Source organism: Perca fluviatilis, chromosome 4, assembly GCF_010015445.1.
Source record: "Perca fluviatilis chromosome 4, GENO_Pfluv_1.0, whole genome shotgun sequence".
In the NCBI taxonomy this organism is placed as follows: domain Eukaryota; kingdom Metazoa; phylum Chordata; class Actinopteri; order Perciformes; family Percidae; genus Perca; species Perca fluviatilis.
In genome coordinates this window covers 16,328,330-16,345,023 of record NC_053115.1, presented here as the reverse complement: position 1 = coordinate 16,345,023, position 16,694 = coordinate 16,328,330, and the positions used below count along the sequence as shown (strand labels likewise).

The following is a 16,694-nucleotide window of genomic DNA, read 5'->3' as shown; positions in this document are numbered from 1 at the left end:
AATCTTCCATCCCTTTTGTATTGAAAGTGTGACGCGAGTGAGGTTTCACTTGTTTTATGTTTACACCTTGATTACCTGTTGCTGGCAGGGAGACCCGGGAGAGGACGGGGCGCCGGGAAAACCTGGGACAGCAGTGGTAAGATGTCTGCACATCACCTGTCATGATTCAGCTGGGACTTGTGGAATCATTTATTGTCAATATTGTTCATCTCGGTTGACTGGTGTTTGTGTGTTTCTCTTACCAGGATGTACAGAAGGCTCTGGCCAACTTTGGCATTCTGGTATGTGGACTGCCACACAATTAAATTGGAAATGTAATGATTTTTGTTTGTTGAGCGATGTTACGACCGGATGCCTAGGGGTTATGCGGACGCAACATAACAGGTGCCCCCCCCCCCACTCTTCCCACTTCCAAACATGGCCAGGACAAAGAAGTTCAAAGTAGCAGTTGTCATTTATTTTGGAGATGAGGCCCCAACACAACAAACAAAAAAATTCTAAAGGCAAACTAAACTTACCAAAACAAAAAGTAAAGAAAAGACAAAGCTCTAACCTAAGCTTCTAACCACAAAACAGGAGAAAAAGGGAACAAACAAAAAACAGGACTCCTCACTCCTACCAGGCTGCTACTAACAACATAAGACAAAGAAAAGTGTATTCCAAACTAAAACAAAAATGTCTGAAGGATAATAACTCAACAAACTCAAAACAACCATTTTTACTCAAGGCGGCTAACCGTACTCACAATAACTTGGAACACAACATACAGGTTACACAGGCACATGGTGAAGAGAGGGGGGCAGAGCTCCTGTCTGATGAGGCTTAAGACGGCTGCTGTCCTCGCAGCGACCAACCAGGAGACAGCAATCAGCTCTGCTGGACCAATCTGGTGCTCACACCTGCTCCACACCGCCTTTGCATCCTCAGGAGAAAAACTGACCGTGCAGGGCAAAACAACCCACAAAATATAACCCCAGGGTCATAACCGCATTTAAAGGTGTAGGTGTAGGCTTCAGTATTTTGTCAATAAAGGGGATCTATATATAAATGCAAAAGATGCACCTTCACATTGGATTTAAACATGAGCAGGTTTTAGCTTGACGTCCCTTCTGAGATAGAAATGTCGGTCTGTGTTGATGAAGAGTAATGCCTACACACTGACTCCACTTTTGATTGTAACTCTCTTCATCATTGCTTATTTCCAAAAGCCTTGCACTTTGTAATGTGTGTGTATAACTACTTTCCCACTCTAACCCTATACCTGAATGGTCCAGGTTAGTAGTCAGATATGTGTATTAGTCATATTTTAAATATCAAAATTAATTTGTGTTGTGGAGTTAATTGAAAATACATTTGGGAAATTGTAGATAAGAAGAACAGTAAGACCATTTTCACTCATCATCATCATCATTTCTGTATCTATTATGGATATTTGGATGAATATTTTACCATAATGGTCGGGCTAATGGAAATGTCCTGGAACTTGTGCAGTGTTTTTATTTGTCCATTTGTTCTTGCAAGTGTCATCATGCCATTTACAGCCTCCGGATGTATTTATACCTTGTCACTTAGTTTGAAAATATATATTTTTTTCAATTCAGTAAAAGTGGAGTAACGGAATTGTAATGGTCAGTTATAGGATTGGATCTTAGTTTATTTGGCATTATAAAAATAGGACTTCAAGTAGTTAAAACACACAGCAGCATGTGGGGCTTGATTTCATAGATGTGACCAATGATAGATGAGAATTTGTAGATATATTCTTAGAATAACGTCACCCTGACAGTGTGGACGAGTTTGCTAACCTCATTTAGTATTCCTTAGCAGATGTAAAAACTATCTCTATCCCTGAAAGTACAACCAGCTATTTTAGAGTGTTTGTGCAAATTTTAAAATGACCATTAGACCATTTTTGGAGTCATGTGGAGCATGAGCATTTAAAGGCTGCTACTGACATACAATTTAATTGACTTGGTCTCTAAAGCATTTCACAGAAAGGCACATGTGGCTGAAAGTTATGAAGGTCTTGCCAACCATTTCCTCCTTTCCTCCCTCCACACAGGTGTCTGATCTGAAGGTGGTTGTGGACAGGAAGGACACACCACTGACTCCTACAGTGCCAAAGGCAGCGAAAGGTGACAAAGGAGACGTGGGCGAACCTGGACCGAGAGGACCATCTGGTGCAGATGTAAGCATGACTAAGGGCATCTTGGAAGCTTACAGGAAAGATTAAAAAAAAACTTGATGAAGGCCAGCAGGAAGATCATAGCAAGTCCAGATGGTGCACTACACTTTGATGTTTATTAAAATTCAGTTTAAAAATTGGATTTGGTTTATCTCTTTCCGTTTCCTCTTGTGCACCAGGGTGCCCGTGGTTTTCAAGGAGAGAGAGGAGCAAAAGGGGATCAAGGGGAGCGAGGACCCGTGGGAGCAACTGGTCCTCCAGGTAGAGCCATTGTAGAGCGAGGGCCAGAGGGACCCCCAGGGCAACCTGGAGAGTCAGGAAAACCAGGAATACCAGGAGTTCCTGGGCGAGCTGGGGAACTGGGGGAGGCTGGAAGACCTGGAGATAAGGTGAGTTGAGGAGAGTTGGGTAAACAAATGAAGATTTTTTATGGACTGAACATGATTGCTAATATGATGTGTCTGTATTTCAGGGGGAGAGAGGAGAGAAAGGTGACAAAGGAGTAGCTGTAAGTGTTTATGTCACATTGACATTGTTTGTTTTGGTCCTCCGCATCAAGGTAGTGAGAAAAAATGTATGTTTTATGTAAACACTTCCACGCTAAACTGTGAATTTCTTCTGTTTTTCAGGGTACAATGGGGCAAACGGGAGCAGCCGGCCCACCAGGGCAAAAGGTAAACTCCTTCTTATCATCGCTAATAATGCAGTGAAACCATGGAGATTCCAAATTTTGTCAATATAAGATACGTGGAACATAGAATGGAATTCATAAGCTTTGTGTGTGTGTGTGTACTGTAGGGAGCATCTGCTGACTCAGTACTGATTGGTCCGCCTGGGGTCAGAGGCCCTCCAGGAGTTGTGGGACAGAAGGGAGAGCCTGGTGCTGCAGGATCACCGGGACCTCAAGGAGAACGGGTAAGATTTGAACATAATACAATGTCATATTTTAATGCCATTCACTGCAACATGTTTCTATATGCAAATGAGCTACTTGTAATGTGTCTTACAGGGTTTTGCAGGATCTCGTGGTGATAAAGGAGACCGAGGACAGTCTGGAGAAAAAGGACGTGACGGCTCGCAGGTGAGCTGGCTGTCAGTTGTTATCTAGATTAGAACATTGTGATAATCACAGACTCCTAAAGTGATGGAAATCTGATTTTGATCTGACTGTTACTGATCTGACTATACTCAAGACATGTTGGAAAAACTATTTTTTTTTTAAATGTTAAGAAGCAATCTGTGTTTTGTCATTTCAGGGAACACCAGGAGAACCAGGAAAACCTGGTCAGGATGGGAAACCGGTAAGTGTGAAGTACTGGTTACTGGAAGTTATACGCCTGAATGTGTTTTTTTTTTAATAGAGCATGATATAGTAATTACTTTCTTGGTTTAAAGACACTTTATAAGTAATTATTTAGTATTATTTATATGTCTTTCAACAGACTTGGTAAGTGTGTTTTTTTTTTTTCTTCTTATGACAATAACTATATACTGTATAGTCAACCATATATAGTCATACCTGCAGACTAGTCGCTTTTCGGCGAAAATCGCGGAGGGGGTGTGCTAATATGGCACCGGTGCCTCAACGGACCGAATAGCAACGTGGATTTCGGTGCCTTATTTAGGTGCCACTTAACTGCCTGCGCTTCTCTCCGATGCTCCGAAAACGGACGTAAGAGGGAACTGAAACATCGCTGCACGGGACGCTAGTTACACTCGGCAGCAGGTAACGTTAGCCTACCGTTAGCTAGCAGCTGGAGTAAACACGGTTAAAATACTGACAGCTAAACGGTGTAAAAGTGTGTCTGTATTTCACTGGAGAGGATTCCAACAGCAGTCTGCGGCTGCCATTGTCTGAAAAACAGCACAGATGTTGCGTTCACTTGAAACTTGCCTCGCCAGCCTCCTGCTGCATTCAGAGTTATTGCAAAATACCCTTTTCCCATCCAGTGGTTGTTTTTGTCGTTTAACAGGAATTTACTGGTGAAATAAGTAATTATTATAAGTTATTGTTATTACATTTTTAATAAATCATTTAATTTTGACCCTGTGGCCTTAGCACATTTTTTTTTTAGATCAACTTTTTATAGTTTTATATTTTCGATTCTACAGAACAGACAAATACAACTGAACAAGGTGCTCCTTTTTAAAATATATATATATATATTCAATCTTAAAAGTATTGTTTTAGCACTGGGAAAATGTTGTGATTTCCCCTTTATTTTCTTCATGGGGGGGGGGTTTGTGTCACCATTTTCAGCCCTTCTGAGTTTGCAGGTATGTATAGTTAATAATGAATTAATTCTGTTCTTGCTTATTGCATATTTGTCTTTATTCGTTTACAGTATTGTGATATGTAAATATAGGATAATAAATCATATTAATTCATATAAAAGACGTAATGCATCTGCTCAGCTTTTTTGAAATATTAAACCAGCAGGATTCCAGTTAACATCAGAGGACACATTAAGGTTTCATCTTTTTCCTTACCGTAGTATTTACAGTGATCACTAAAAGCCCAGACACAAATGTTGTGTTGTATGTCATGAGTGCATGGTCGGGTGCAGGAATTCAATTTTAAGCAAGGAAAGGAGGGGTATATTAAGCACATCCTCACACTTTGTGTTTTCCTTCCCTCCATGTCGGAGCAGGGCCCAACAGGGCCCGCTGGTCGTCCAGGTCAACCAGTGAGTAAGCAGTAACCAGGCAAAGGGGCCTCCTCTTAGTCTTGATCTTCAGAGCAAACCACTGGGTTGGCTGATGGAGCTCTCTTTTTCCCCTCTTGGGCTGAGGCTTCATAGATCTTTAGACCGTAACCTTTTGCAGCTGTGCGGCTAACACCTCACTCTCTTACTTCCTCTCTCCTCATATTTGTCTTATCTCTGTCCATTTCCTTTTCTGTGTTGTTTGTTTCCCCCTCACCCCACCCTACTGTCATCCACCTTCCTCTGTCTTTCATCCTCTCCAGGGCTTGCCTGGGTTCCCAGGAGTTCTAGGCAGACCGGTAGGTTCGCTGCTACTGGCTGGCATGCTTGAGCTCTGGAGGAGGGAGGGCTGGGAGAACCTGTCCCTGTGGTATCGGATCCAAGTGGAGAATGGACCAAAGCTTTAGAGCTACCAGTGGGCTTTAGTTTAGACAGGAAATAGCTTGAAAGATGTTTCTGCATTTAAAAACCGGAGACTAGAACAACCTATGATCAGGATCCACACATCGTCATGTACCTCCCAGGCAAATGTCACCTCACTTTATTCTGAATGCATTTCTGGAAGCTAATAGTCCTGGGATAAGAGTCAGACCTTGATCGGCTCCTCCTAAAATATGAATCAAGACTACCCAAAAGCATCCGCGTCAAACTCACAAGTTGACTTTTGAAGTTGAATTTTAAACGTGTTAAGCGCTGCTGATTTGTTGGAGGAGATGAAAGGAAGTCAGCTGACTGAGCTGAAGCTCTCGCCAGGATGCAGTGTACAATAGCAGAGGGGAAGGAAATTGGGTATTTGGTACTCCAAAAAGTACTGTGTTGTCTATTCGCTTGAGTGTGCTTATCGTGCATGCAGCTGTGCCTGCTGTCTGTTGTGTGCTTATCCCTCTCCCAGCACTGATTTTTCAGAGCTTACCATGTGTCTCTTTGTTGATCCTCTGTTTGTATTGTCCTACCTGTTGTCACGAGTCAGCCAGATGTTGTTGTATATTTGTCCAACAGTGACAAGTCTGTGTATTATTTATGTAAATCAATGTTGTCCAATTATGAGTACATAAAGGAATATATTTATTTATTTTTAAGAGCTCAATTTTTATAAACACATTTATGCATGAATGTGTTGCTTAAAGGAAAAGTTCGACATTTTTGAAAATACAGTTATTCGCTTTTCTTTCCGAGAGTTAGATGAGAAGGTCAATACCACTCTCACATCTGTTGGTTAGGTATGAAGCCAGAAGCCAGTTAGCTTAGCTTAGCATAAAGACTGGAAGCAGTTAGCTTGGCTCTGTCCAAAGGTAACACAGAATGTTTCTTACCAGCACCTCTAGAGCCTACTAATCAACACATTCAATCTGGTTTGTTTTGTGCAGGGGGGTGCGGTGGGGTATTTTATGATGAATATACTGTATGTGACTTATTTTTTGCTTCTAGGGAAACCCAGGAGACACTGGCATGAGGGGACCAACTGTAAGTATCACACACTTGACGAAGCATGCGTACACATTCACAGACTCATAGCAGCAGCAGTTTACATGTTGTGTGTTTTCAATTAGGGCCCCATGGGTCCCAACGGGCCTCCAGGTCCACCAGGTGTGAAGGTGAGCTAACTACATATCTGTGTGCTACCGTTACGACATGTATTCTGAAATTCTTTTGTTTGTTGCTTTCTGGCCAAAGTCCTAAAAGGTTTGTGTCTGTCACAGGGTAATCAAGGAGAGCCAGGTGTTGGCGTCCAGGTAAAACAACTCCACTGGTATTTTACATCTTTTAGACAATAGGTTCAATTGCCCTAATACCATATCACTTTACTATCTAGACAGTGAAGTTGTAGAATAGATCTGCAGTGTGAGTTCATTTCTACTGTCTGCAGGGTCCTTCGGGTGCCCAAGGGAGCACAGGTCTGCCAGGACCACCAGGTCCCCCCGGAGCTGTAGTAAGTATCCTTCACCGCTTCTCTTCAGGAAAAAAATCTGCTTTCATGTTTTCTCATGAAATTCATCTAAAATCTCATGGTGTGTGTCATATTGTGGTCCTTCTTACCACTGTATTTATTTCTCCCTGCAGGGTCCACAGGGCCCTCCAGGACTTTCAGGCCAGGTGGTGAGTATGCAATCCTGATCTGGCTGCTAATGTTGCTGCACTGTGGAGCACAGTCAGGAAGTGAACAACACACAGCACAGCATGCCCAGGCATGAGACGGGAGGGCGTGACACGGGAGGTCTCCAGGCTGCAGCTGTACACTCTTGCAGCAACACAATTCCTTTTTTTCCTTTTTGAGTCTGACCTTCTCAGCGCCACGTTTCCCTTTTCTTTTTTGGCTTTCCATCATTAGACTCACGCACTTTCTGTTAACATTACCGATAGACTTCCAAACGTGCGGCCAGGCTGCTGGATGGTGTTGCTAAGAACTTGCAATGTTTAACTATTATCAGAGCGGCCCTGGCGGCCTCGAAACACTACCGGCCCACCGAAAAAAGTCCCTACTCTCCCGATTTCCACTCCGCCACTGGTTAAGTGTATTATTTATATTGCAATATAAATGAAAACATAACTTCAGGGAAGATGCCTGCCACACTCCCAGTTACCCATTAACTAGACCACCAACTACGCTGACCTGATGGAGCTGCACGAGCGGCAGCTCGTGGTGAAATGTGAAAAGTCTCAGCATTCCCTGTACAGCCTGGAACACTGCATTTACGACCGTGGTTCATTTTCAATATCCTTGAAAAACTTCCAAACTTTCTTTTTTGTAATTCCCCTGTAAGTACACAGAGCATGCTCGCAGCTAAACTAGTGTCTGAGATCTACGCGACCTACATTCAGAACATCAGCTGGTCTCAGACCAGTGGTCTGTATGTAAATTATCGGGCGTGACAAAGGTACAGAACAGAGCCAATTAAGGTACAGCCACCGAGGTGATGTCAACTATTAGCTTTGTTTGGATTCGCCCGTTTTCAGAGGCAGTTTCAAATTGTGAGATTTGCATAGGAAAGAGGTGTCAATGGAACTTGGAGGTTCTCTGTATGCCCATTTTACCCACCGTCGTTATTCAACTATGACAAGGTAAACTCGGTTTTGCAGTCTGTCACCCCTTTAAAATATAGTATAAAATAAGTGTAAAACAGGTCCATATCAATTGATCATTTGTGGTGTTCAAGGTGAATTGGACACCGGATTGAAGACAGATCTTTGTAAATTATGATTTTTAAACGTGAATGCACATGCTTGTGGTTACACACGTATTAAACTTTGAATATTCTGCTCCTCAGGGTGAAGCGGGTAAACCAGGGGTCCCTGGAAGAGATGGTGTGCCTGGCAAAGATGGAATACCTGGATTATCAGGAAAGCAGGTGTGTGTGTGTGTGTGTGTGTGTGTGTGTGTGTGTGTGTGTGTGTGTGTGTGTGTGTGTGTGTGTGTGTGTGTGTGTGTGTGTGTGTGTGTGTGTGTGTGTGTGTGTGTGTGTGTGTGCGCGTAGCGTGCGTGCGTCGTCGTGTTTATGTACCAGTGTTTGTGTTCATGTATTGATTGTTCGTATCGACTGTGTATGTAGTGTTTAGCGTGCACTGTGCTGTTTTATCAGGTCCCCCTCGGTGTTGTCATTGTGTAATTTGTTCCTTAGGGCATTGCTGGACCTCCAGGCCTGGCCGGCTTAAAGGGGGAGCAGGGAGACAGCGGCCCCCCAGGGAAGGTGAGAACATGCTGTGTCGAGGCAGAAGCCTCTGGCTGAGAGGACAGTCAATGAAATTGGTTTTGTGGTCATTTTTTTTGGATATGATCCCAGCTACAGAATGATTTGATGCCTGAAGTGAAAAAAAAATTATAATTTCTGTAGAGCTATTATTAGCTTCCAACTGTGAGAGTTTTCTTCCTTCAGGGCCTTATTCGGGCTGCTTGTCCACCGAAGGCTGTCTGTAACTCAAATGGTGCTCCAGAGACATTCCCCTGCAATGTATACACTTCTTAATGTTGTCCAGGAGTCCCACTGTTAGTTGGCTATATGCTGCTGCTCGCTGTCTCTATGAACTGATATTGTAACTCTGATATTCTGAGTAGGCTGCAGCAGTGTGAGCCAGGAGGCTGAAGGGAGAGGAACATGACAAACTCTCCAAACCGCTCACAAACAGAAAACCTCAGAATATAGACATTTATTGTTGATGAGGGGATCCATCAGTAACCTGTAGTTAAATCCAGTAAAGTCAGTACAACGGGCAAGGCAGAAATGTTCTGTGTTTAAGGGTCATTGGGCCTCATTCACCAATATCTTCCTACGTTTTCTCTTAAATATGTTCTTCAGAAGGTTCCTAAGAAAAGTCTAAGTCGGATTCATGACGTGTTCTTAAACAGCAGATTTGTTCGCACCTGTGTTCTTAGGATTGATGAATCCCACGTCTTCGTAACTGAAAGCGCGTGCCAGTTGTTCCTAATTAGCATAAGAAAACGCCCCGCAAATTCCCATATAAGGACATGACACTTCCTGTGCACCTCCTGGGAGACAGGTTTTCAGAGATTGTCGGAGCCGCGGTGGAGGAAGTACTGAATCTCAGTACTTAAATTAAAGTACAAATAACCAGAGACATATTTACTTTAGTAAAAGTAGAAGGTGTCCACTCCCACAAACAAGGCCTGGCTTTTAAAACAAGTTCCTATCCTAACCAGCATAAAACGGAAATGTGTTGTTAGAATCATGGATGTATTTTATTTTCTTTAACCATGCAAGTAAGCAAATAAAGTGTGTGAAGCAGCGCAAATGAGGAGATGTGAAGAGGTCCAGCCAAATAAATAAGATATGAACGTTTTCATTTTCACTTTTACCGGGGGCTGTATTACCGAGGGTCAGCGGCACTGCGCCCGGGCTCTGCAGGGTCTATGTCATCCTTACTTAGGAAATCCCTTTAAGTTAGGACGGTTCTATTAATTGTTATCCTAAGATAAAATGGGATGCCCCCCCCCCAAATGCAGTTAGGAAACCGGTTTCTGTAATTCCAAAAATCCCAAATGTCATACTAAACTGAAATAAGGAGGATGGGGTTTCACAGGATTGCAAATTTCTGTCTGTTTATTTTTTTGCCTCTACATATGCGATCAATAGGGTTGGCTATATACCCTTTAACCTAGGAAATGTTTAGGTGTTGTTTATGCATTTAGTTTGTCCTGGGGAAAACATGTCCAAAGGACTCCATCTGCTATCTGGGCTGTTGAAAGTGAGAATAGATCTGATGTTCATTAATTTCTCTCAATATACCTTACATGCTAGCCAGAATCAGGAGACGCGCCTAACTTTTACAAAGTATATTAAATAACTAGTGTAAACATTCCTTGCCATTTGGTGGGTATTTTGAGCAGGGATCAGGGAGTACTACAAGAGCTCTATCCTCCTGTGCAAGCTGTCTCGTGGGATTTCTCTGTTATATGACTGTTATTGATTGACATTCAAAGAGCAAATCTTCTGGCACTTGCTCATCCAATAATATGAGTTTTCACATCTGGAACATCTGTCTGCAGGTGGCACAAGCTGGTCTGGGATTGACTTGTGTCAGTTCATATATGTATCTCGTAGTAGGTGACCTTAAAGTGCCCATATTATGAAAAAATCACTTTTTCTGGGATTTGGAGTCTTCTTTTGTGTCTCTGGTGCTTCCACACACATACAAACTTTGAAAAAAATCCATCCATGCTGTTTTGAGTGAGATACAGTTTCTGAATGTGTCCTGCTTTCAGTCTCCTAGTGAGCTGTTCAAAATCGGCTCGGACTGTGACGTACCCTGTCCGAAATGAGCTGGCTAACCACAACCGTTAGCTCGTTAGCATGCTAACCGTTAGCGTTAGCATGCTAACGCTAATGCTAACGCTAGCATGCTACGTCGTTCTCAATAGCAAAGCACTGCTACAACACACACAAGTTCACCATAATCTACAAAAGAACTACTTACATGTGCTCCCTCATTTAGAAGTCTCCCAGCTAATCCTGCCTTGTAACTGACCAAAGTTGGAGAAACAGGCTTTCTTTTACTGTCTCTAGAGTTAGCTAGCTGACATGATCTACATCTGAACTACTGAGCATGTGCGAGTGCAATCAAAGATAGTACAGAAGAAGAAGATGAAAAGAGGTCTCACTCTGTAGCTAAAACAGAAACCAGGTGAAAAGAGGATCTGCAGCAGTGAGAGAGAGCTGTGCAGTACAACTAAAATATGGTGTTTTTTGATAATTAAACCATGTAAACCTATTCTGGTACAACCTTAAAATACAGTTATGAACCTGAAAATGAGCATAATATGGGCGCTTTAACTCCTTCATTACAGTAGTACTCCTACATTCTGCTCAACCGTGAGTCGTCAGCGCCACTTGGCCAAATGGAAACTGCCTTAGCATTGACACTGAAATATTATTGCCTGCCAGTTGTCTGTATTTGAATGACTGCAGGCATCTGTTAATAGGGATTGGCTCAGCATGACAAAGTATGTGCCAATTCTGCTGATGAGGATCTCAATAAAGCCAAATTTCACCTCAGTGACTGAAAATGACAGAGAAGGTCACATACATTCATAACTTTCATTCAGCAAGGCTCATCACATCACATCCAGTCAAAATCATCTCTGTTCTTTTTATTAGACATGGCTTAATACAACTTTTTTAAATGTACAATATCTATATCATTACACTGCAGATATAACACCAATCAAACACATTTAATGCAAACTATTAGTAACTTTTGAGTGCACCTACCATTATCCTGTAAAACAATATGCACTGTACTTTAATTTGCTGTTGCTGTGGTGCACATTCCCCCTTGTCTGAGCCAGGAGCAATCTAAAAGCTAAAACTTTTTAGCCTGGAGCGCAGCTTTTTGAAATGCAAAACTTGAGTCTATCAGGTTTGCTGCCAGATTTCATAATGACCACATTTATTAGCTGTTAACTGAAAACTGCAATTTTTTCTCAGCATTTTGATAGGAATCCAGTGGTTCGCTTGTACAGATGTGGAACAGCTGTTTCAGAGCATGTAGAAAGGCTGTTCAGTTAAGCATCCAAAGCACATGTTTATTCAACCACGGAAAGGGACTAATCATCCACAACAACAAACACTATTTTAACTATTATAAACACCTATTTTCTATGTTGTCAGCTTTACTTTGTTGTCGTCTGAAAAGAGTTTCTCACACCTCTTTATTGTTTCCAGTAGTGTTTGTTGCTCTTTACTTCCAGACAATGTTAACTTGTAAAACGTTGTCATGGTCCTTTGCATGATGCCTCTATGGGTTGTATCAAATGTATGGTAGCAGCCAGGCAGCTGTTCTTAAGCACACATGCTACATGCTAGAGTAGCTAGAGTGGCTTGGAAAGCATTTATATTATATTAGTCTTTTGTCCGAAGTTTTATCATATTGTAACTTTCATCAGAGAGAGGGGTATGACATTTAACAAGGTTCCCCAGCTGGAATTGAACCAGGGATGTTGCGATCACAATATATTGTATGCGTCTTAACCACTAGGCAACAGTTTAAAGTCCTCATTGCCAGGGGCTGATCACTGGTGTTGTCTTTTCCTCCAGACACTGTTTACAAACAGAACAATGCCTGGAGGAAAAAGCACAAAGATGGAGCTTGCTTGTCAGGTACTCTGTATTCGCTGCCATTCCTGCTGTTTCTACTGTTGACATAAATGAGTATCTCGAACAGCTCCCTCACTGCTGACTGCTTCAGGTTCAGCACTTTGGACAGAGCCATTGTGACACTGTCAGGGAGTTCACTCGTTTGATGAATAACCAGGCAACACTTAACCCATCTGCTCAGCAGCTCTGTACACACACACACACACACACACACACACACACACATACACACACATTGAATATTCCAGCTCCACAGCGACAATATCAGCAGGGGCTTCATGTATAAACGTACGCTGGTTTTAACGGACACTTTGTGATGTATAAAAAATTAACTTGATGTGAGAATGTGCGGGCCGTCCGCAAAGTCTTTTCTGGCTCTGTAACGTGGCGAATTCTAACTGAAAATTGCAGAAAATCACCAAACATTACAAAATAAAGTTTCCACTTCACTTACTGGCATACGTCTGTGACGTTGTCTATGAAAAGACATAATTTTATCCGCCAATACTCCATAAAAGTTTGATCATTTATGTGGATAATGTTTCACATCTTTCACACTACAAACTGTTTAATTTGCAGGCTACTTAACCTCTGTTAAAAATGAGGACGGGAAATGAATGATAAATCCACTTAGAAAATACTTTCAGTCATCCTCTGTATTTCCCATAGATGAAATATCTACTCACTGTTCGGCACGGAAAATGCAATAGCGCCTGTGATTCTGTAGTTGCTGAGGCTCAGATATCCGTGGCGCACAGGAGGCGGGACGCACGGATCCATCACCCCAGGAACAAACGTGTCGGGTGGGCAAACTCATGTGATGCGTAATTGATCCCATGGATGATTTGTAGGCTGTATGCTTGCCGTCTTGACTGTCTTGTTTCTGCACATATTTCTGTTACTGTAGTCCTATTTACTATTTCATTATTTCATCCATGCGTGGCGCAGCGGATCCGCGCGCACTGTCACCTGCCATGGAGACGCTGGCCTCACTAACCTCTCCTCCTCTGAGTCGGGTCTCCCTCGCGCTGGACTCAAGTGTCAAGTGTCACTGAGCCGACTAACACGTAGAAAATCAATGGCATTAGGCCAGGGAGTTCAAACTGCTTATTGTGCGTAATTTGGACTGACACTGAGCTGCATGGTGTTTGGTAACTGGTGTGGCGCTGCCACTATTCTCTTGATTTCCAGTTCAACATTTTTTTTTCGATTCAGTGCATTCGCCGCCCGGTCACCATTTGCCACTCTGGGCATTTTCTTTTATTGCTTATCCAAGATGACAAAAGTACAAACAAAAAATTCTCGCCTCCACCCCCGTGATCAGCACCTCAACCTCACACTCGGTGAAGTTTTTTTTCTGTCTGCAGAGGTATTACCCGTTGTGATTGGACCAAGAATGACGTCGGGGGTGCATTTATAGTCATTTCCAATTTATGGGAGGAGGCAAGGAGGGGTCGGTGGCTCGTTCATGTGGATTGTCATGTATAAAGGAAAGGTGCGCAGGACCTGGCGTACGCCCGGTTTTATACATGCGAATATTTCTGTGCGTAGGTAGTAGGGGTGGGGGAAAAAATCGATACAGCATAGTATCGCAATATTTTCCGTGGCAATACTGTATCGATACACAGATGCCAAGTATCGATCTTTTATGATATATGTGTCAATCCCATTTTGCAGCAATAAAATTGAAGTGAGATGAACAAACAGAGAAATGTATCTTTTTAGATAAAACAGATGTTGACAAAATTGTCCTTTGGGGACATAATTTGAAATTGGGAAAAATTTGAAATTGGAAAAAAGGTAGTGCATTGCAATATATCGCAGAATATTGCAATATGTTTAAAATCGCAATAATATCGTATCGTGACATAGGTATCGTGATGATATCGTATCGTGAGGCCTCTGGTGATTCCCACCCCTAGTAGGTAGGCTACTTTTCAAGTTTTGGCCATGTGCCATCTTCTGGTATGAAATATGTCTTTTATACATGAGGCCCCAGATCTTTCCTTGATTTGTCAAGTACAATTGAATAGGCATATTAATAACACAAGACTCTAGCAAGTTTTGAGTAAGTCCTTTGCCTCCTACAGAGAGAAAAAGTCTGTCATTGCCAAAGACATTAAGGCTCTTAATCCTCCAGAGCTGGAAAGGCTAATGGTTGGGCTAATATGATCCTTGAATACCAAGGCTTTTAAGTACACATTTACGTCTTTTCACGAACAACCCATACTATGCTGCACAGGTAATTGCTATTATTTTCTCCATTATTCTGCACTCTTACAGGCTGTGGCTGGACCACCTGGACCAAAAGGAGAGAGGGTGAGTCACTGTGAAAGGCATTATAGCTAAATTGACTTGCATAACTTTTCCCCATTGAATGTAAGTGGGTTACATATTCAATAAATGCAGCTGTGTCCAGAAATGGAAGACTAAAAAAATATATTTGAGGATGCAGAACAGAGTAGCTGAATGCAGCTGACATCACTTTCCTGGTTACGATTGATGCAGGGTCTTAATGGTCAAACACTGCCAGGCACGGCTGGAGAGAGAGGTCTACCTGGAGAAAAGGTGAGTCTGACCAAAGCATTAGCACTGAAGGCTAGTCAGCCAGCGCCACGAGACAGTGTAAAATGTCAAGTGCTTTTTAATCAACACATATCGTATAACTGATGTCTTTCAGGGCAACAGGGGGGACAAAGGTGCTGTTGGCAACAAAGGAGAGCGAGTGAGTACCATCATGCTGCAGAGCAACACATTCTTCAAGTTAACACAACAACATATTCACATCCTGTTATCTGTCGTCATACTAGGGAGTGGATGGTGAACCAGGGGAGCCTGGAGAGGATGTAAGTAATCAGCTTCCACTGCCACTGTTTGTTTTCTGTATTTTGTATTTTTTTTAAAACAGACTCTCACGTGTTATATTACTGAATGTGTGTTTTTTTTTTTCTGTGTACCTTGTGTATCTTCACGTTTTTTCCCAAAGGTCTAACGCTATCATCTGTCTGTGAAGGTTTAATGCCAACATTACACTACCATTAGTACTGTGTATTAATAATTTAATTTAATCAGAATGTGACAAGCTGTCTACTAATCAACAGATGGCTTATATGTGTACTATAACTTTTAACTGTGTGTAAAGAGTTAGCTTCTTGATTATATCTATTTTGAATTGAAGTATTCAGGAGAACTGTTATTAATCAGTTATTGAGCCAATGTGTTCTTTTATTCAAGGACCTGGTTTTATTTACTTTTTCATGATCTTGATGAAACACTAAATAAAGTGCTGTACTCTTGACAAGTTTTTTTTTTAACATGTATTTATTGGTATTTTAGAAGCCAAACATATTGCACACAAATTTTATAAAATGTTACAGAAATGGTTTTACAAAAACATTTACATACACAGACAAGAACACAACAGGTCCTGTACAAAAGTTAATCCGATTAGATAATAATGAGAGTACAAAGCTGCTCCACATACTTATTGACGTCACACCTCAGGTAGTTATTATAGCTAAGAGTTAAGGTAATAGCCAGGGGGATATATCATTTTAACTATTTTAATTGAACATCCTTGATAAATATTTAGTGAGCTCAATATGCTGATACAGCCATAAAAAGGGGTTGCTTGTTTTTAACGTATTGATGCGAGTAACTGCTCAACAACATCCAGCGCAGAATTTTATATTAAAATCATCAAGTGCAGCATATTGATATTTAGCATCTTTCTGCTTCTGCCTGTGCAGTAATCAGCTTATTACTCATCCTAGTTATTTTTAGTGGCATGCCACACATTTTAAACTAGTATTATTTTTCTCTTTTAATGTCAGTCCAATTATTTAATTTATTAAAATGGTTGATTTATTGATCAACCATTTTTCTGCAGCCGTGTTATTAAAGTCTCTAGACCTATCTAAAAGTGTCAGCTGTTATTCAGACCAGTCTCCTCTGATGCTAAAGGTTTTGATTATTTGTCGTCCTTGAGGTTAACGCGGCATGTTTAGTGTAATGACAGCCAAGCCGTACTCACCAATACTGATGGAACGTGTTTTCACCTGCATAATACTGAATGCCAAACAGATATTTGGGGGACAGACTTTTATAATACATTTAGACAAACTGTAACTGCAAAAAAAAAAAAAAAGGTTTATAATAAATGTTTGTTTTCATTCCAATAATGTATTATTGGTATGA

The 16,694-nt window shown here is 41.6% G+C and overlaps 1 protein-coding gene across 4 annotated transcripts in view; it reads left to right on the top strand.

Annotated features, from left to right (window-relative positions):
- col7a1 (collagen, type VII, alpha 1) overlaps positions 1–16,694 on the top strand; it is a 74,060-nt gene that overhangs the window by 37,412 nt on the left and 19,954 nt on the right. For 3 of the 4 annotated variants that reach the window (XM_039798734.1, XM_039798737.1, XM_039798733.1), the window contains exons 71-91: positions 89–136; positions 246–281; positions 2,063–2,188; positions 2,365–2,574; positions 2,658–2,693; positions 2,815–2,859; positions 2,984–3,100; positions 3,195–3,266; positions 3,442–3,486; positions 5,154–5,189; positions 6,319–6,354; positions 6,441–6,485; positions 6,591–6,623; positions 6,758–6,820; positions 6,952–6,987; positions 8,157–8,237; positions 8,508–8,576; positions 14,781–14,816; positions 15,006–15,065; positions 15,178–15,222; positions 15,308–15,343. In XM_039798734.1, coding sequence (XP_039654668.1) covers positions 89–136; positions 246–281; positions 2,063–2,188; positions 2,365–2,574; positions 2,658–2,693; positions 2,815–2,859; positions 2,984–3,100; positions 3,195–3,266; positions 3,442–3,486; positions 5,154–5,189; positions 6,319–6,354; positions 6,441–6,485; positions 6,591–6,623; positions 6,758–6,820; positions 6,952–6,987; positions 8,157–8,237; positions 8,508–8,576; positions 14,781–14,816; positions 15,006–15,065; positions 15,178–15,222; positions 15,308–15,343 — 1,311 coding nt within the window. Of the gene's footprint in view, positions 1–88; positions 137–245; positions 282–2,062; positions 2,189–2,364; positions 2,575–2,657; positions 2,694–2,814; positions 2,860–2,983; positions 3,101–3,194; positions 3,267–3,441; positions 3,487–4,836; positions 4,873–5,153; positions 5,190–6,318; positions 6,355–6,440; positions 6,486–6,590; positions 6,624–6,757; positions 6,821–6,951; positions 6,988–8,156; positions 8,238–8,507; positions 8,577–14,780; positions 14,817–15,005; positions 15,066–15,177; positions 15,223–15,307; positions 15,344–16,694 lie in introns of all 4 variants that reach the window. The other variant, XM_039798736.1, reaches the window with a different exon arrangement.